This window comes from Pogona vitticeps, chromosome 5, assembly GCF_051106095.1.
Source record: "Pogona vitticeps strain Pit_001003342236 chromosome 5, PviZW2.1, whole genome shotgun sequence".
NCBI lineage: Eukaryota > Metazoa > Chordata > Lepidosauria > Squamata > Agamidae > Pogona > Pogona vitticeps.
The window spans coordinates 163,507,261-163,528,450 of record NC_135787.1 but is presented as its reverse complement, the minus strand read 5'-3'; the positions used below and the strand labels follow the sequence as shown (position 1 = coordinate 163,528,450).

At 39.9% G+C, this 21,190-nt stretch overlaps 2 protein-coding genes across 6 annotated transcripts in view; one reads left to right on the top strand and one right to left on the bottom strand.

The window, feature by feature from the left end:
* ENTHD1 (ENTH domain containing 1) overlaps positions 1–21,190 on the bottom strand; it is a 193,937-nt gene that overhangs the window by 82,397 nt on the left and 90,350 nt on the right. Inside the window, exon 2 of the mRNA XM_073000141.2 lies at positions 14,033–14,079. The gene's annotated coding sequence lies outside the window, so the exon portion shown is untranslated. The remainder of the gene's footprint in view (positions 1–14,032; positions 14,080–21,190) is intronic.
* Positions 1–21,190, top strand: part of GRAP2 (GRB2 related adaptor protein 2) — a 69,826-nt gene that overhangs the window by 36,917 nt on the left and 11,719 nt on the right. For 2 of the 5 annotated variants that reach the window (XM_020787809.3, XM_073000146.2), the window contains exons 2-5: positions 3,106–3,208; positions 7,025–7,116; positions 9,778–9,897; positions 15,377–15,548. In XM_020787809.3, the coding sequence (XP_020643468.1) occupies positions 3,131–3,208; positions 7,025–7,116; positions 9,778–9,897; positions 15,377–15,548 (462 nt within the window). In that variant the 5' untranslated portion in view covers positions 3,106–3,130. Of the gene's footprint in view, positions 1–1,355; positions 1,490–3,095; positions 3,209–7,024; positions 7,117–9,777; positions 9,898–15,376; positions 15,549–21,190 lie in introns of those variants that run through there. The other 3 variants (XM_078376144.1, XM_078376146.1, XM_078376145.1) reach the window with 2 other exon arrangements.

Sequence of the window (21,190 nt, the reverse complement as noted above, 5' to 3'; positions counted from 1 at the left end):
CCACAGCTGAGCGTCCTTTCGGCTTTGGCCCAACCACTTCATTAACTCTGGCGCTACTTGTACTTGTACTCCGCTCTTCCTCAGTAGCATGTGGGACGCCTTTCGACCTGAGGGGCCCAATTTCCAGCGTCATAACGTTTAGCCTTTTGTTTCTGATCATGGGGCTTTTTTGGCAAAGATACTGGAGTGGCATTGCCAGTTCCTACTCCAGGTGGATTGCGTTTAGTCAGAACTCTCCACTATGACCTGTCCATCTTGAGTGGCCCTGCACGGCATAGCCCATAGCTTCTCTGAGTTACTCAAGCCCCTTCACCACGACAAGGCAGCAATCCATGAAGGGGACCCAAATAGAATACCACCAGGGAAAACCTGGACTCTCCAAACAGCACTAGGAAAGAACCCCATCTTGAATCCTATAGAGCAGGATTCAAGTACTTAGTACTTTCAACTCTATAGGAGCTCTATAGCAGTGGTCCCTAACCTTGGGCCTCCAGATGTTCTTGGATTTCAACTCCCAAAAATCCTGGCCTGCAGAGGTGGTGGTGAAGGATTCTGGGAGGTGAAGTCCAAGAATATCTGGAGGCCCAAGGTTGGGGACCACTGCTATAGAGCTCCTATAGAGTTGAAAGTACTAAATTAGTTGGACTAACGTCTAATGAAGTGTAAGGCAGATGTTCCTATAAACACACAAGACAGAAATGAGTTCGAGCTTGTCCAGGCACAGGCAAAAAGTACCTCATTCACTCCTGTCCCTTCCGGGGGAAGATGTCCAACTGACCAGGTAACACAAGGTCCAATTCAATGAGTTCCTTCCCTTTCCTTTGCCTTCTGTCCTGTTTTGGTCATTCTTGGCAGGTTGTATTAATCTGAATGGGCTTTGTTGCTGAGGCCAGAACTTAGCACTACACTACACAGAGTACATTTCTCAGTTGGAGCCTCCCAGACAAAATATAGCCATGAATACTGGAGATATGAACACTGATAAGTCCCAGTCCTGTTCAGGAGGAACTCTAACCAACTGTACTTTATTGCAAAACATTTGCCCATTTGGGGAAGCACTTAACCAACAGTACAATTACAAAATGTGATCACAATGTGATAACAAAGAGGCCACATTTTAATGAAGACCCTGTTTTAAGCTGCTCATACAGCATGCAGCCGGTCACACGCCATAAACTGAGCTATTTCCTGTATCGCTTTTAGTGCCATCAGCAGGGAAAAGGAACTGACTGTGGTAGAGGGACTGTTGCACTGATAGTCCTTTCAGATCATATCACAGCCTTGCTAGCAGGAAATGGTAAGAAAAGCTTTCTACCCCTGTCCTGGCAGCAACTTTTGCAATCATAAAAGTCTGCAGTGCTATTAGCTGCTGGCTGATATCAGCCTTTTGACAAGAGCCTCATGGCGCAGTGGTTAAACTTTGCTCACAACCTGGGGTTCAATCCCAGGTAGCCGGCTCAAGGTTGACTCAGCCTTCTGTCCTTCCAAGGTCGGTAAAATGAGTACCCAGCTTGCTGGGGGGGGGCAATGTGTAGCCTGCATAATTAAAAATTGTAAACCGCCCAGAGAGTGCTTGAAGCGCTATGGGGTGGTATATAAGCAGCACGCTTTGCTTTGCTTTATTATGTGATACATGTTTCAGATCTATACATTTGATCTTGCTGAACACATTGTTAGAAGTTAAATATGTAATTAGGTATGCAGTGTAGTGTAGTGCATAAGAGTGATGGATTAGAAATCAGGCACTGGGGGTGGGGGACACTGGTAAAATCTTAAATCTCCACTTGAAAGCCCTATTAGGGTTACTATAAGACAGTTTTGACTTGATGGCATATAACATAACAAACATACAATTACTAGTAAAATATATACGGCTATACACATTGATGTCTTCTTCAACTGTACTGTATAAATCTCTGTCTTTGATACCCTATACAAATACCACCTAACATTAATGAAGAAAAATAGTGTGCTAATGGCGTGCCAGTGGTGTTTTCAGCTGCACAACAGGTAGCACATTTGTTGTCCTGATCAGTCAGGCACTCTGCTGCTTGTGTAACTAGATTTGAAATGGACTGTAGAACTGTGCACAACAGGGTTGGATTTTTTTTCTTGGGCCTAGCCTAGAAACAGGTGTGCAAATAAATCCAAAAACTTGTGTCAGCAGAATGGCATTATTCAATACACGCACCTTCAAGAGTTCCAGTTTTGACATTTGTGAAGATGGAGAACCCTTCCTTTGTTTTTACTTATATTTCTCTTTAATTTTTTAATGCCAGTGTATCAAATCCTCATTTATACTGTAGTCAGAACTGCCTTTTCCTAGCTTCAGATGCTCCTTCAACTACTTCATCTGCCGCAGAATGTGATTTGACTATTCTTTCCTTGTAACCAGTAATGAGTCTATTATAATGCAGAATCAAGGCCACCTATAAAGCTGCCTGTGAAGACCATTTTGAAACTGGAGTATGCTTATTATTATGGAAATTTTTTAAGTAAAGGCATTGCTCCTTTAGCAAGTTTCAACCCCTTCATTTGGGAATCCAATGGCTTCTCCATGCAGAATTGTTATTCACGCCACCCTATGTAAGAGGTTACGGGGTGTGCTGGGTTGGAGCTGTTTGTCCATTTTTCTCCAGATGCATAGATACAATGATTATGCTGGGTAGGCATGATGGGAGTTCCAATCTAACACATTTGAAAAGCATGAGACTGGGAGAGGCTGCTCTATGCTGATTGGGTTGATTGGTGCCTGGCTGAGGATATTGTCTAAGATACTGACTGGTTTGGTGACAGCAGATTTTTCAGGCAAACTTGTAGGACTGTCATTATTGCTGTACAGTACTTAGTTTTTGTTTCTTTGCCTATTGGACTGTTGAGTGTGCTAGAGAGGTTGACTTAAGATTACAGCAACACCATACTAATGTTACACAATAGCCTCCACATGTAGAACTAGAAGATCAGCCTGCACAAATGGCTGGCAGCAGAATAGAAAAATATTTTCAGTGCATGTCCAGACAAAATAAGCTAAGGAATAAGGAAGAAAGAATTTTTTCATGAACAGTTTTCTAAAAGAAGCTTTGAACACTATCCAGTTCGTTCCAGTTTACCCTGTCACACAAAAGACAGCATGGAAGCCATTGCAAAGTTTGACTTCAGCGCATCAGGAGAAGATGAACTGAGTTTCCATGCTGGTGATGTTCTAAAGGTAAGTCTGTCAACTAAAGGTTTACCAAAGTATTTTCTGTTAACCATATTAAGTTCTGATCAATGTAATTGTATTAACCATCCATTCTACAAATCAATCAACTTGAATTGCATTTGTGGAAGAAAGATAATTGTCAGGTTGCAGTACCTCCTTCATATTCCAAGCTTCCATTGTACATTTCAAAACTGAACAAAAAAACTAAAAGTTAACTGCTCAAAATTCAGGTTGCATCTGCCAAAATAACATTATGCAATTGCAAATAATCAAACAGGTATTTGTAAGGGGACAAGTACACAATATAGGAAAAAGTCTTATTTCCTGGTGTTCTTGGTGTTGTTGTTTAGTCGTTTAGTTGTGTCCAACTCTTCGTGACCCCATGGACCAGAGAACGCCAGGCCCTCCTGTCTTCCACTGAGCGTTCTTGGTATCTATATGCAATAGTATCATAATAAACATAAAATACTTTTCTTACACAACAAAACATGTGCATACAGAGCTGGAGCACAGGAGTTGTTTTTGAAAGGCAGTACACTGCACTGTATTGATGTAGAGATTAAAGAGGCAGGAAGAGTGAGGCCCACTACAGGAGAAAACCTATCTCTCCACAGTAAACCCATTTTCTAAAAAGGAAGATAATTCTTCATACATGAGAATAAGTTTGTTTCTCTGAAAGCCTAGATACTATGCATCAAGCAATAAACAAATAAACAGAGGTTGTGTTTAGTACCATAGAGTCATTTATTTATATTGAGCCATAAACCATGGACCAGGGCCTGGCGTGCTCTGGTCCATGGGGTCACGAAGACACGACTAAACAACAACAACAACAATACACCATTACAATAAGATCACAGTAAAAGTGGAAGATAAACTAAGTTTAGCATTGTCCTCATTTGAGTACTGATTGAGGAGAAGGGAGTTACCGTACTTCTGTACAAAGGATCTTCAGAATCAGTCACTGGTATATGTAGCTACCATTGTTGATATAGTTATATTTGTGGTGACAATATCATCATATATATGATAATCCAATTTCATAACTGCTGTGATTTTACATTATTATTCTATATTATTTCTATCCACCACTACCCCAACCGACATACTGAAGCATTTTCAGTTTCATAACTTTGCTTCTGTTCTAGGTCATACAAGTAAAAATGAAATCTTCTGCATACTTGAGCTATTGTGTGCTATAAAGTCAATTCCAACTTAGGTAACTCTGATAGTTTTTTAAGTATGTGAGATGTTCAGGGGATGGTTTGACATTGCCACGCACAAACATATCCCATAGTTTTCCATGGCTGAGTAGGGATTCAAACCCAGGTCTTTTAAGTCAGATACTTTATTCACTACACAAGCTCTCTGCATACTTAACTTGAGCATAAATCCCACTAGAATTTGTAGGACCTTTTTTTTCTTCATTTCAACATGCATAGCATCTCAGGGCTTATTTCAAACGGAGGAATGGACTGTGGTAGCATATTCTCAGTTACATACAAATGCTCTTTTATGCATACATTAAACATGCCTGCACATTGTTGCATATATCTAAAATGTCTGACTCTCCTCCATCCCTCTGGATAAATTGAAAGATTTGTATTTCTCTGAAATAGATCACTAAAAATGAAGCAACCCATTAAACATCTCACACAAACCTTCTTAAACCCTCTGTGGAATCTTTGGAACAGAACTCCTTTATCAAATGCATATTAGAAATGTGCATTCCAGATCCCGTTGCCATCAGAGCAAATCTGCAGGAATTTGCACAAAACTAACAAGCACTTCATCTAATACCTCCCTTTCTTTTTGTATTTCTAGTTCTCTGGAATTTACTTTTAGCTCACCACTTCCCTGCTATTTGGCAAAAACTGCTGTTACAAGCAACTCACAATCCCAAAAGAGCGTCATTCCAAATTATATTCCTTTGTTTCCTTTTCCTTCTGATTGCATTCTTTCCCTTTGAAGTCCTAATCTTTTACTATTTGGCATGCTAGATTAATTATTAGGTTAATAAGGGAGGATGCTAGTCAAGTTGGCGCCTTTACATAGGTTCTGCAGGACAAACAAGCATGCCCTCTGCTCTCTACCAGTCTTCTTTTAAGCATCTCCACAGCAAGAATGTGGAATCATTTTTTATCTGACTGATTGATAGCAGCCATATAAAGAGGAAATCTGCAGTTGTGTTATCTGGTGGGACTGAAATAATGTTATAAGTGGACACTGAAATTGTTAAAGCTACATCACTACTTAATGGAGGTAGTGCTACTAACTACTGCCACTCTTCAAAGACTCCCAAGCTGCCCTGGCCTTAAATAGAGCTGGATCCATATTGAGCATTTGTGTAGGATTGTTCTTGTTTGTCATGTGAGGTGCTGATGATAGATATAAAGCAGTCCCTGTGCACACACATCCTTGGTGTAGACTGATCACTGGTCCTGTGCAGTTGGGGAATCTTTGAAAAGGTTCCTATGCATGTTAAGTGTATATGTATATATGTGGCTCCTGAAAGAATTTGTTGCCTCTCTTAGTGCAGGGTTCTTAGTACATCATGCGAACAAGGGTGCCAGGTTGGCAACATCCCTTTCCCTGAGAATTCATGGCCAAAACATGAGACCTGCGGCAAGTCCTTGTGATGTCATGGGGCAAGCCCTTAAATAACAAGTTGTTAAGATGAAACCTTCTCATCTTCTCTCTTTCTTCCCCTCCTTCTTTCACTTTTTCACTTATTCTATCTTCCCTTCCGCTTCCTTCTCCTCTTATTGTCCTTGCCTTCTTTCCCCCTCTCTTTCTTTCTCTTTCCGTGTCCACTTCTTTGCCTCCCTATACCCATAACTCCCTTTTCTTAGAAGAGAGTTTCAGAACATTTAAGAAATTATATTGTGATAATGTTTTTAAAGAAATACAAATGTGCTCATGTGTTTAAGAAATTGTTAAGAAAATGTAGCAAGTTTGGAGGGAGAGCAGGAATTTATTGTTCTTGCACTGTTAGCTCTCCCTCCCCCTCTCCGCAACTTTATTTGCTCTACTGCACAGGTGTTTGCCTGAGTCAGTTGTACTGTGTGGTGGTGAGAGATTGTGGAGAAGATAACCCACAATCTTATTCCTCCTGAACTGGTTAGTTTATCTAGGGAAGCACCTGAGAATCAGGGGGAAATGAGGCTCTAGAGAAGGGCAGGAGTTGGGGTGAAACCTAATAGATTGGGAAGTAAGGTGTAGCTGACTGTATGTGGTTTACAGACCACATGTTTCCCCATCTCTTCCTTTAAAACAATATTTTAGAGGGGGGGAACCATACCACCATCGTCCCCAGTCAATTAATTCAGCTAGAGAAATTAACCAGTCACATGTTTTTCCAAACCTGGCTCACAATTTGGCTAAGCTCTAGTTACAATGTTATGAAGATATGTCCTTATTGTCCTCTTCATATTTCTGGTTTTGGAATTTTTCTTTCTTTTGTTGGAACTATTTGTTTACGTTAGAAAACTTCAGTCTCCTTCACATGTTAAATACATAAAGGGCCATTCAGACAGTTAAGTGGCTGCAGGGCTGTACCAGCAATCTTCACACTACATGTACTAGGCGCAGACATCTCAATAGCAGAACATACGCGCACAGATTTCAAGGAACTGAAATCCTTGAAGATCTGAGAGAACTGAATTATTTTCAGAAAACGGCTCAAATTTAGCACAGATATTTGTAGGCAAGCTGACAATGACTAACACTGGGGAGTGAACTGAAGGTCTCAGATTTTAAGTCTAGGCGACTATAAGCCCCATATGTCCTTTAAACCAATGTCATATTTCCTTTCATGTATAGATCTTAAGCTCTCAGGAAAACTGGTACAAGGCTGAGCTGAGGGGTAATGAAGGATATGTCCCGAAGAATTTCATAGAGTTTCACATTCCCAGGTAAGTACAATTAGACATTTTGTCAATTTTCAAAGTGTCCTATCTTCAGTGTGCATGTTTAAGAAATTGTTTCACAAGAAGTGCTGAAAAAAAATGAGGGCAACGCTATGGCAAATTTCTTGACACATCTGAGAAATAAATACAGTACTAGGACATGGGAACATCCACAGAACTGTGCTGGATCCAAGGCCATGCAGAATAGTCTAATCTCTTTGGAAGAATTCCTTGTGAAGCCAGAAGATGCAAGGGGCCACATTCCTTGGCTTACATAAGGATTATTCACAGAAGCAGCTCATATGCTGTGAGAGGTGGAGAAGATTCATATCTGAGAAACTATGCTCCGATTCCATTGATGTCTGGCCCAGCCATGCCACAATCGCCCACTCATTTGGCAAATGAGAAAGCTGATGTGTACACAGAGTTCCTCCCTGTAAGGGAGGGTCTTGTGCCAATTAGGATCCATCCTTGCATAAAGGAGCTTTCAAGCACCAACACTGGTGCACACAAAGGATTCTTTCTCACATGCCAGATGTGAGAATGGCGGAGGCTAGAGTGAGGATAGCCCAGTAGAAACCAAGGGGGCATGGCCCCCTAAAAATGCTCTCAACTTCCCTATATGCCTGCTCCACTCCCAAAGCAATTGGAAGATTCTATATTTTGTGATGTTTTATTGTATTTAATGATATTTTATGATATTTGTAAGCCGCCCCGAGTAGACGCTATCTAGGGGGACATGGTAGAAATTGAATTAAATAAATAAATAAATAAATAAATAAATAAATATTTCATTTAGCTCGTAACAAGCATAAAAGGAGAAAACAGATTTTTCTAATTAAAGGAAGCTATACAACAAAATGAACTTAATTTCAGCCTGCAAATGAACTTAATTTCAGCCTGCAAATATGAACATGACATCATATAAAGAGTGCATAAAACAGCAGCTTACATAATATTATAAAAACTTTGCCTAAAATAGCCCACTATTTCCCAGCCTAACATACTACACAGAGTTTTTCTGAAGATAAAATGACAGGAAAGAGAGAGTAGAAGTTTTAACTGTCTTGAAGGAAAGGAATACAAATGCAGTAATACGGCTGAAAAATATTTATACTATTGTATCATACTATGTTGTATTATATTTTGTAATTTTATTGTATTTTATTATTCTAAATACTGTCAGCCTCCTGGACTGTTTTATTTGTAGTAATTGGAGCTTGTTACTACAATAAATTTTTATTGCAGTCATATGACCCATGCAAAAATTGAGGCCAATCACTACAAAAGAGAGAAAAACAGAGAAAGAAAGATATAGAATATTCAAACATCTGCAAGTAGCCAGGAAGAAGTTAGCAACCTGAGCAGTTATGTGAGAACTCTTGTCTGACATGCAATACAAGACCAGCTAGTTTTCTGAGCAAGTATATAAATACTAGAGTTGGATGTGGTTTTTGTACAGATATAATTTTTTTTAAAAAAAATCTGATCTTCCAATAACTTTTAAAGAAACAGTGGATACTGGCACTCATAGTTTGAACAGGTTCACTTAAATCGACAGTAGATATATTAGTTATGACTAACTTATGCTTTGTTGATTTGACTGACATGTTCTAAGTCTGGATCCAAACCAATAACCAAACAAAACTTTAGCCCATTTGAAAGCTTTATGTCTGAGATTGCTAGGCTGTAACAGAAAACACATGCCTTGAAGATGATACCTGAAAGACCAGCACATATATTATGGCATAAACTTTAATGGACTAAAGTTCTCTTCACCATATGTGGGAAATGTTGTCCTACATTGGCAGCTTGACTTCAGCAGACAAGCTAGCTGGCAATTCAAAGTTTCTAAATGATTATTTGCATATAATTGACCTGGAACAGGTATGAAGGAGCAATGCATACAATGTCGCACCACTGACCTCTGCTGGATGGAAAAGAAAAACCAGTCTGTGTAGAATCATTCCATCTGCTGGCAGCTGAGCTGTGAAATTTAAAAAATAATAATAATGCAGGCCTCAAGTTTGTTTGTTTGTTTGTTTGTTTGTTTGTTTGTTTGTTTGTTTGATTTATACCCAGCTCATCTGGCCTAAAAGGCCACTCTAGGCGACTTTATTTATTTTATTTTAGAATTGTTTATGCCATTGATTTCTACATTGCCATGATGTGTGATAATCTCTGTAAGTCATCTGAGCTATATGATTTATTAGTCCTCACACAAAGCACTAAATGTTTCTTCTAACAATCTGATATATATATGTACACACAGAGGCATTGCATTTGAACAGCAAACCTCCATCTTCCATTTTGAGCTGCAGTAATACTACAGATTTTGATTGTACTCATTCACTTTTGTGCAAGAAGTTCATGTTGAACATTAAAACTAGGTGTGTGGGGTGAGGGGATTTTTAATCTGTTGTTTCTTAGCAAATGTCCCAGAGCTTTCAAAGATAACTTTTTCGGTGATTTGCTGGCTGAAAGATCTGTGGGATTTGTTGTCCAAAAAAGCAGATTTTGCAAGCACTGGATTATACTGTTAGAGAATGAGTCCTCCTGTTGTACCTTTTTTCCTTATCTCCCATCCTGTTTGTAAATTTTCTCTAATTTCTCCTGATCACTTCTTTTTCCTGCCTTCACCTCATTAATTTCTGTTGCACATTTCAGCTGGTTCCATGAAGATGTGTCCCGTCACAAGGCTGAGAGTATGCTGAAGGACAAAAATGTTGGCTCTTTCATCGTTCGAGCTAGTCAGAATTCCTCAGGTGTCTTTTCTATCTCCGTCAGGTATCTGTAATTTCTGGTTTTCCTGTTTTGTTTTGTTTTTATTTGTTTTTAAAGAAAGAATGTTGCTTGGAAACACTTTTCAGCCATCTTACAGCAATTTGACTTTTTATCTTTTGCTTGTATGAGATGCTTGTTCATTTTCTATTCGTTTCTTCCACCTGCTTCCAAAGGGTGATTTACAGTGGTGCCTCGATTTACGACCATAATCCGTTCCAGAAGATGGACGTAACTCGAAATGGTTGTAAGTTGAAGCACCATTTCCCATAGAAATGCACTGAAATGGAATTAATCCGTTCCGGCCGAAGAAAAAATTAACCAAAGGGGGAAAAAACACTGCAAGACTCAATGGAAATGCAATTAATCCCTTCCGGCCGGGGGGGGGGGAGAAAAGCAATCAAGCATGTATTTTCCATTGGAAATACACAGAAAACAAGCAGAGCAGATTGGAAATGCACAAATAACAAAGGGGGCAGGTCAGAAATGCAAAGAAAACAAAGGGAAAAGCAAAGGAAGCATGCAGGACCCATCGGAAATGGGGAACCCCCCCAAAAAAGCAACCAAACCCCCAAGACCCATCATAAATTGGGGGGAGCAAAAAAAGAAACAAACCCCCCAAGACCCATCTGAAATGGGGGGAAACCAAAAAACAAACAAACCCCCCAAAACCCATTGCAAATGGGAAAAAACACTCCAAAAAGCAACAAAACCACTCAAGACCCAATGTAAATGTGGGGGGAAACCCCCCAAAAAACCTAAACAAACCCCTCAAGACCCATCACAGCACAGAAACATAACCCCCCAGCTCAAAACCACACTGCAAAAACACCCAGAACAGTGTTTAAAAAGCAGAAAACAGCACCTTACCTTACTAGGCAGCCCAAAGCCTCCCTGCAAACACACACACACGCTCACTCAGAAGCAGAAGGAGGCAGTCCCAAGCCTCCCCCGATGATGCACACTCTCTAACTGCTGGGGCAAAAGAGCTACAAAGAAACAACCAATCACCACCTACAGTTAGAAATTTGAATTTCCTGCCCTTTTCCCCTGCCTTTTTCTGTTCATAAGTGGAAGCTCGGGTTGCAAGTAGAAAAAATTTTTTGCAGCCAAAGCTGGTTGTAACTCGAAATGGTCGTAAGTAGGGACGTTCGTAAGTCGAGGCACCCCTGTATCATAACATGTTTGCAAAACAAAAGGGAGAGGAGGCAAAATACTGTAGCACTTTAAAGGCAGAAAGTTTTGTTTCAGAGTGAGATTTCATAGATCAAAACACATATCCTCAAACACAAAGAATGTGAGTACTATGTTCTCTGTATTTGAGCACAACTTATGACCAGGTAGGCTACAGATAAAAGAGGATGTGACGATGGTTCACTAACAAGAAATGGGACTATTGAACTGTTAATTACTTCAATAAGGGACGTGGTGGCGCTGCAGGCTAAACCGCAGAAGCCTGTGCTGCAGGGTCAGAAGACCAGCAGTCAAAAGGGGCTCAACCAGGGTGATAGACTTGGCTGTCACAGGAATACTGAGAGATGTTTCTGAGGCAGAGCTCTGAATCTGTTAAGGGAGACAACTGTTTTTCATCATATATGGAATATTACAGAAAGTTGGGCTATTAATAAATGTAGTGCACTAAAACAACTCAATTTGTATTGGGGCCCTCAGAGGTGCACTGGAACTTGCTTATGTAGCCAGCCTCTGTTGTTTCCTTAAGTCTCCCTTTGTAATTCCTTTTCTCTACAATAACCATTTTGAGAAGCGTATGATAGTATCCTAGGAGATTTAAGTGTTCCGAAACTGTTTCCTCTCTGTTGCCATCTTTGATGTCAGATTCGAGCCCATTATTTTTCACAGAGATTGTCTTGTTTATCCTATGTATGAAGCAGAGAGGCACTGTTGACAGAAGATGACATAAGTCATATTAGAGGATGAACATGTACCTCCCTGATGTTGAGTCCTTGGTGGTGCTTCAAGTATTCCTATGAGAGCACAAATGACATCTAGATTTGTGACAGGGCCTTGTTTCTGTCTTTGTCTCCATGCTGTGTTGCCTGTTGTGTATTAGTAGTTATAAACTTCTATTTGGCTATATAAACAAGTTCCAGTGCACTTTTAAGGGTTTCAACAGAGATCAAGGCATTTCAGCATAGTACATAGCCCAGTTTTCTGTAATATCTCATGGGCATAAAAGTTTTCTTCTTTGATAGACTCTGACCTCTGCCTCAGAAATATATGTTAGCATTCCTGTGAATTCTTTGAATCCTGTGTTAGCAAAAGTTTGTTTTTCAAAAGTCTATTAAGATAGCACTGATGTGATATACTGCTTAGAAATAAAAAAAAAATTGAAAAATTCCCCCAGAAAAAGGAGGAGGCGCAAGGAGGTTTTTTTCCTGTTTTGTTTTCTTAAAGAAGGTGGACCAAACAGGGCTGTTTCAGGTGTGTATGCCATTTGCATGCAAGGATCATACCGAATGCAATACCAGACAGCTACCCAACCTTATGTGACTCTTTCTAGCCCAATCTAGCTCACTCCAATTGAGCTCTATAGACAAGCCCTTGGAAGTGTTCATCTATGACTGGAAAAGCACTGATATTTTCTAGTACCTTAAAGGCCATTAAGTCTTTTATCATATAAAGTTTAATCCTTCTCATGTGTATGTTATCATGTTATCGTACATGGGTAAATCTGAATATTCAAGGTTGCTTGATGGGAATAGGGGCGTGTGACCACTGAGTAAATACAGATTTTGACAGTTTTGTTAATTTAAATGTAAGTGAAACTTACATTGGTGTGTGAAGTAAGCACTCTGGCTAATCACAAACCAATGTTGATGAGACCACAGGTATCTCAGCATTGTCCCACTAATCAACACTTGAATAGAAGCCAATTATTTCAATTCAAGCCAGAGGTAATACATTTTAGCTCCATGGTAAATTAAAACTAGAGGGTAAGAAAGTTGATTTTTGAACTATAACTCCCAAAAATATCCAACCTGCAGGATTCTTGGAAGTGCAAGGTAAAGGTTCCCCTTGACATTTAGTCCAATCGTGTCCAACTCTAGGGCGCGGTGCTCCTCCCTGTGTCCAAGTCGTAGAGCCAACATTTGTCCGAAGACAGTTTCCGTGATCACGTGGCCAGTGCAACTAGACACAGAACACCATTTCCTTCCCACTGTGGTGCTACTTATTTATCTACTTGCATTTACATGCTTTCAAAGTGCTAGGTTGGCAGCAGCTGGGACAAGCGAAGGGAGCTCACTCCGTTACATAGATTCGATCTTACAACTGCTGGTCTTCTGACCCTGCAGCACAGAGGCTTCTGCGGTTTAACCTGCAGCACCACCACAGCCCTGGGAAGCGCAGTCCCCCCAAAATTAACTTCTTAAATTCTGGTTCCAACTTCTGAACGATTCATTGATTAATTCCAGGATCATGTTTTGGTTACCATCAAACATGGCTTTGTGCGTTGGGGGGGGCACTTTCATCCCCCACTGTCCTTTTCAGGAAACTCAGCTGAACACAGTGTTTCCTGCCAGCTACATTTCCACAGCGTGTAGCTGCCAAGTTGCACTGCACAGTCGAAGGACAAGCCTGCTGCCAGAGCACAGCAAACAGTTTCAATGTGTTCAGCTCACAGTGGCCATTCAGGCACAAGCAATTTCACTCACCCTACTCAGAAGCTGCAGAAAAGGTAATGCAGAGCACTGGCCTAAGTGGCAGCTAGTTTCAACAACAACAACCCTATATTTAGAGCTCACTGCAAGCTGGTGTGCTTTCCTCCAGTTGCAGAGCATGGAACAATTGATAGTAGGGAGAGAACTGTTCTTTCAGTGTTTCACAATTTGAAGCAATACATATTATTGTTGGAAGCAGAGGAAGCTCTTGGAAGTCCACTAAATTCAGAGCTTAAAATATCCTAACTGCAGCACAGCTAGTATCTTCTAAACCTACGAAGCCATCTTATACCATGTCTGACTGTTAGCTGCCTAGCCAAATCCGGTGTCCTTCCACAAAACATCCTCTTTTGTTACTAGCAACAAACCTAGCAATGCCCTTTGGGTAAAAGTGGACTCTGATGACCAGGACAAGTGATAGGTTGTTTAAACTGAAATATGTACAGTATTTCTTTACTTACTTCAAAGCAGAGCCTTCAACTTCTGTTCCAAAGTCCTTTAAAATAACCTGAGTGTAAGAAAAGAAAGGATGATCAGAGGCTATCCTAAGTACCTGATGAGCCTGGAATAAAGGATGCAGGTTAAAGAGAAAGGAGCTTATCTCCTGTTTGGCAACACAGAAACTGAGAAAATGATTTCCGTTCTGACCTTTTACTAGTGCGATTATGCAAAAGGTCAGTGGTTCATCCTCCAACTTTCTTTGTCAGGCCAGGTGTGGAGCGTGCTATTTGTAGCAGGACCGATGCTCATGCTTATGTACACTGTACACTGGCCTTTGGTTTGAATTGACTTCTGTTACCTTGCATTCTATAAGTAGAATAAAAGAGGCCAAGACATCACTACCTAGTCGCTGATCACAGCTTAAAGGTTTAAACATTGCTTCTTCAGCTTAATAAACCATTTATATGCAGTTTATAAAGATACTTTATATAGAGTTGTGTGAGCTACTGGTAAACGTGGCCCCTAGGGTCCCATATGTAGTTTTCCAGCATCCCCATGTCCCTCATGTCTGATAAAAGAAAGAAAGAAATTGGTTCTGTGCCCTTTTGGTGGCCCAAGGAGAATTTCACCATGTTCCTCCAACACCACCAAGCTGTTTGAAGCCCACAGAGCTATTTTTAACATTGAAAGTGACGTGTTGGGGGAAACAAGGTTTCTTTTAGGCTTTGGGTAGCTTGTGGAGGTTTGCCTCCCGTTCTTTCTAGAGGGTCAAAAGGCTCCTTTTGACTAAAGAGAGAACATTTTGTTTTAATTTGGGGAATTGGAGAGGGCAATGGAGTGTGAATGGAGGCAGGAAAAGCCCTCCAAGGTCTAGTGGGATTGGGGGGGGGGGGGCGGCTGTGTGGCCACCAGATCTCAGGAAGTTCCCATGCCAGATTGACATGCACACAGCCTGTATGTTCTTCGTATAAACTTCCAAAGTATTTTAAATGGCAACCTTTCTCCAATTCCACTATTTGCAGAGGGAAAGGGGAACTGGGGGGATTCTAATGGGGGCATTAGTAGCAGCAGAGAGGTTTTAAGAAAGTACTGTGGCTCAAAGATGGAGGGAGAGGATATTGGCTATTATTTTTTTTAACAAACAAGCTAACTAAAAGTAGTCGTCCAGTTACAAATTATATGAAAAATGCTGCAGCCCCAAATGTCAGGAATTTAAAGCATTGTTTTAAAACTCCAACCTGTTCTGGATTGTGTTGGCCCACACAGAGGGCATTTTCATATTGTTAGTACAGGATACAAAACAGATAGAAATTCAGTGCTATTGTAATTTTTGTTTGTTTTGTTTTCCTCTTCTTTTTGGTCAGACATGAAGAAGATGTTCAGCACTTCAAAGTGATGAATGACACCAACGGAAACTACTTCTTGTGGAGTGAGATGTTCCAATCCTTAAATAAGCTTGTGGAATACTACAAGACATTTTCCATTTCCAAACACAAACAGATCTTCCTGCGAGAGGGACCCATAAAAGAAAAGCAGGTAAACCTTAGGAATCTAAGTGTCGCTTTCAAAGCAGATGGTAAAAATCTTATCCAAATGACCTTTGCTATCAGACTGTCTAGCCTATGAGCTTTTACCTTGGCCCGTTTCCATTCTATAAAGCACAAAGTATCATATTTTTTTCGTGTATAAGACCCTCCCATGTATAAGACAACCCCCACCTATCTAATCCAAAATTAAGAAAAATAAGTGGGGCTTAGCAAGTGTAGGGTGAAATTTATTTATTTATTTATTTATTTATTTATTTATTTATTTATTTATTTATTCATTCATTCATTCATTCATTCATTCATTCATTCATTCATTCATTCATTCATTCTATTTATATATATCCCACCTGTCTGGTCATTGCGACCACTCTAGGCGGCTTACAACACAAAAGGGATGAAAGCACTGCAGGATCACTTTAATCCCTGCTTTCCCCTCCACCTGCTTTTATTCTCTCCTCAGTTTACTTTCATGTATAAGACGACCCTCAATTTTTAACCTAAAGATTTCGGACAAAAGTATAGTCTTATACACGGAAAAATACAGTATGCTTCCATTCACTGCCATGAGGTGTGTGTTTATAAAACACACATACATCTATCTCTCTCTCTCATTCACACACACACACACACACACACACACAGAGAGAGAGAGAGAGAGAGAGAGAGAGAGAGAGAGAGAGAGAGAGAATACAAAACCTATAAAACTAATCCATTTGTGTGCTTGAACTCAGTTATCTTAAATCTTTCCAGGTACAGTGCAATCATATCTTTTTAAAAAATCTTTCTGCTTTTCTTCCTAAAGTGAAGATGCACAACTTTTTGGCCCTTAGGCCATGCCTGGCATTGGGCAGGGGTTGCATATCTATATGCACATGCACATACAGTGGTGCCTCGCTTTACGATTGCCCCGTTTAATGATGAAACCGCATTACGATGAACTTTTTGCGATCGCAAAACAATGTTTCCTATGGGGGAATTTCGCATTGCGATGATCAGTTCCCTGCTTCAGGAACCGATTCTTCGCAAAACGACTATTTTCCAACAGCTGATCGGCGGTTTCAAAATGGCCGCCGGGTAAACAAAATGGTTCCCCGCTGTTTTCTGTGATGGATTCCTCGCTGCACAGGCAGCGAAAATGGCTGCCCTATGGAGGATCTTTGCTGGACGGTGAGTTTACAGCCCTTTGGAACGCATTAAACAGGTTTTAATGTGTTTCAATTGGTTCTTTCTTTTCGCATTATGACGTTTTCGTTCTACAGCGATTTCGCTGGAACGAGTTAATGTCATAATGCAAGACACCACTGTATAGTAAATACATACATATGCACATTCCCCCCTACTCACACACAACCACTCTTCTTGCTGCTTCCAACAGTTTAAAATTTCACCATTCCCATTGAGACCCAAGAAAAACTCAGGAGAATTTATGTGAAGTGAATGTCTCATTTTCCAATGATCTCCACTATTCATAGCAGAAAATGAATTATAAAATAATAGAATTATTGAGTTGGAAGGAATGCCAAGGGTAATCTAATCTAATCTGCTCCTGATTACAGTGGGGTCTCTACTTAAGAACTTAATCCGTATTGGAAGGTGGTTCTCAAGTTGAAAAGTTCTTATGTTGAATCTGCATTTCCCATAGGAATGCATTGAAAACCATTTAATCCGTATCTGCTCTTTTCCGTCCATAGAAACTACAGTGGAACCTCTACTTAAGAACTTAATCCATTTTGGAATGGTGTTCTTAAGTTGAAACGTTCTTAAGTTGAAGCAAAATTTCCCATAGGAATGGACTGAAAACCAATTAATCCGTTCTGGCTGTTTTTTTGTTATGTAGAGGTGCGTTCATACATTGAAGCATTAGTTCCCATAGGAACTACAGTGGGGTCTCGACTTACGAACTTAATCTGTATTGGAAGGCAGTTCTCAGGGCGAAAAGTTCTTAAGTCGAATCTGCATTTCCCATAGGAATGCATTGAAAACCATTTAATCCGTATCTGCTCTTTTCGTCCATAGAAACTAATGGGAAGCTGCTATTCCGCTTTCTGCCACTAGAGGGGGATATTTTTTCTTTTTTCCTTTTAACCTAAGATGACTTAGCTTTTAAAAAAGGGAAAAAAAGAGTTCGTAACTCGAATCTAAGTTCGTAAGTCGAGTCCATATATTCCTATGAGAGCGGTTCGTAAGTCGAAACGTTCGTATGTCGAGCCGTTCGTAAGTCGAGACCCGACTGTAACAGCTAATGCATCCTTGACAGGTGGCCGTTCAACTTCTGTTTTGAAAACCTACAACAATATCAGGGTGGTTTACATCTGCCATTATCTGTCATTGAAGATTTGGTAGTCTGATCAAGGAGGGCATCATCCAAATCTTCACTCTTGTGTGGAGGTCCATTACAAATCCCCACCAATCGTAGCACTGTTATTTCCCTCTCCTTTGATTCTCATCAAATACTCTCAACCAGACTTCCATGTTCCAAGTCATGGACAGCTTCACAGGTGCACACATCTTTTGTATATACAGTAATGGTATTCCTCCTTTTCCATTTAGTCTATTCCTTTTGAATAAATTATACCCTGGCCTTCAAGCTATAATTTATTCAACATCAGAAACAGGCATGCTGAGGATTGAGAGAGGTTTAGACTTCTCCCCTCCCTCAACAATCTCGTGAGATTGCTAGTATCAGTGCTGGAATAGTGTTTTCCTCATTTTAGTCCAGCTGCCCAGTGGGATCCTGGCCCTCATGATACTGGCGCATAGGGTTTATTTCTGCCTTCAAACATGTTGGGACAAAGACACTTGTGTCAGCACTTCCAAAGCATAAAGCTACCTAGTTACTGTACTTCTGCTTTTCAGACTGCAGTAGTCTGTTGCTTTCAGATGGGAATGTGATGAGTGACAAAACTTAGCATTTACAATGCTTTAGAATTCATAGGGATATGTGCATATTACATAATCACAGTAAACCTCACAACAGTCGTGTCAAATAGATAATCAATCAGTACAATTATACTGGAAAAGGCTGAAAAATAACTGCATGCCTAAATGTGCCATAACAGACAAGATGTGAGAAATCTGTATACAGTAAACCACAAGGAAATTGTATAGAATTTCATATTGGAAGTATAATAATCATTGCAGATCAGAACACTGGAATAAGAACAATAAGACACAGCATTGATTGCTTAGGTAGAAAAATGATTTTATCTTGTATACTGTATTGCAGTCATTCCCTGGTGCAGCGTATGAAGAATCAAATGGAGAAATGCTGACAAAAACAGAGCAGATAGTACTGTGCCAGGAGTTAAGGAGCTAACATTTGCTAAAGAAAGAAGGAAGGAACAATAATACAGAATACAACACTTCCACAGTAGAATCAGAATAGTACAGACAGAAGATTGGAGAAAAGATACGGGTTAGGCATTTGCGCTGCTTCATTGAAAGGTCACAGAGTACACATTTTATCAAAGCTAAAAGTTTCCTCATTTCACTGTGGAGTCTATTGTTTGTCTGACTGTCCAAATCACACAAAATGCAAAAGGGACACTCGGATGATTAGAGAGAATGCAGCACTGAAGGAAGAGGGGAAAACAAAACAAAAAATATTTGGAAAATATCCCAGACCACAGGCAGCCTATTTCAGCCGGTGCAAGAAAAACAAAGGAATGGCAGATCAGCGATTGTAAACCCTGAAGCACACAGCACAGGAGAATGAAAAGAATGCTTGGTAACCAATGTAATCTAAGCCCTGCTTAACCAGGAAGCGGATTCTGATATTAAATTACCAGGATGTGAATGCTGAGGCAAGGCAGAAAATAGTATATGTGTACAACAGCAATGCATTTTGTAACTTTCATTTTCTGAGGAGGTGCACTTCATTGACTCAAAAGAAAAGGAATTATATATTTCTACATGTCACAGAGGGCCATAGTGTTGACTTCCTCAACATTCCTAATCTATGTTTAAAATACCATTCTACGACTGAAAAAGTGCAACTGTGTGAAAGGACAGGTAATGACATGCAGTATTAACGTCTCCAGTAAAAGACAGGTTATTGCATTAGGAGACAGTATGATAGGGAGAAGCATCTATAAAACAGAGTTTAAGGCTAGGTGTAGCTAATGACAGTGTTTTCAGCCATGAGAAAGAATTCATCCTAATAATTTTGTACTGTGAATATAAAGTCTCCATGGCTTTGAACTGCTCATTTCCATTAAAACATTTATTTGTACTTTTTCTCTTCTGCATTAATAATGACTACATATTCCACATGTTAACATAAACAGTGTAAGAGAGATAAAACTTGATTTAAGTTTACATCCCGAAAGGGAAGCTGGTAACCACACTGAGTTTTACATAGTAATGGAAGAACAGAGAAGGTCACTCTAACTCCATTGTTGCACAAAATTGCTAGATTTACAAGAACTGAAGGAATACTGGCAGATCCAGATGTTAAGACAAATTAAGCTTTAAACTCTTAAATTTGACACTGATTAGGATTAAACACAAATCTCCATTCATGACTGAACACTTAGAAAACTGAGTTTTCCATGGGGCTAAAATTGTCAAGACTACTAGCTGGGGGGCAGCAAGGTAGGAAAATTCATGATAAAAAATCATGAATGGACAATGATTTGCACAATGGACCTTTGCTCAATGTCAGCATTCCCTCTAAATTGCCTGGGTCCACAGCTGTGTAGTGCTGCATCAGTGCCATGCACGCGCAGCCAATGTTGTAGTCCATTTGGTTCTGGGCACAGCCAGAATCTCGTACACATGGGATGGCCCCCTCCCAGCACTGGTGGAAAATTAGGAGGAATGTTGATCATTTAGCAACATTAACCTTCCTTTGATACCTTTAGTTCTGTAAACTGGCATAATCTGGCTGCCAGTAAAAAAAATAAATACAGTTCATAGAAATAATTTAAAAGCACAATTAGAATCACAATTGAGTACTTAACTACAGTTAAACACGTCAGTATTTAAAACCACCCATTAAAAACAGTTCAATATTAACACAACAAAAACAATAAAGTATACTGCACCCCCACACAAGCAAGGTGACACTCAAGGTATTGCAACAAAGACTTTTACCATATATGGAGCAAGAAACGCCTGATGTCCAAGCTGGATTCCAAAAGCAAAGAGGGACCAGAGATGGTAGTATAAATACATGCATGCTGGGTATTGAAGTGCACCAAAGAATTTCAGAAGATGATCAGTCTTTGCTTTATAGACTGCAGCAAAGAGTTTGACTGTGTGGATCATGAGAAAACATGGATTGTTCTAAAAGAAATGGGTGTGCCTAACTATTTGTCCTGAAGTATAACCTACTTCAGGAGCTACTATTAGGTCAGAATAAAGAGAAACATAATGGTTTCCCATATGCAAAGGTGTCAGAAAAGGATGTGTCTTATCTCCCTATCTGTCCAATCTGTACGAAAAACATATATGGAAAACTGGATTAAATTCAGACTAATAAAATATGAGAACTGGTGGAAGAAACATAAATAATTTAAGACATGCAGATGATATTGTATTACTGGCAGAAAGCAATGACTTGAAATCACTATTGATGAAGATGAAAGAAGAAAGTGAAAAAGCAGAACTGTAGTGGAACATTAAGAAAAC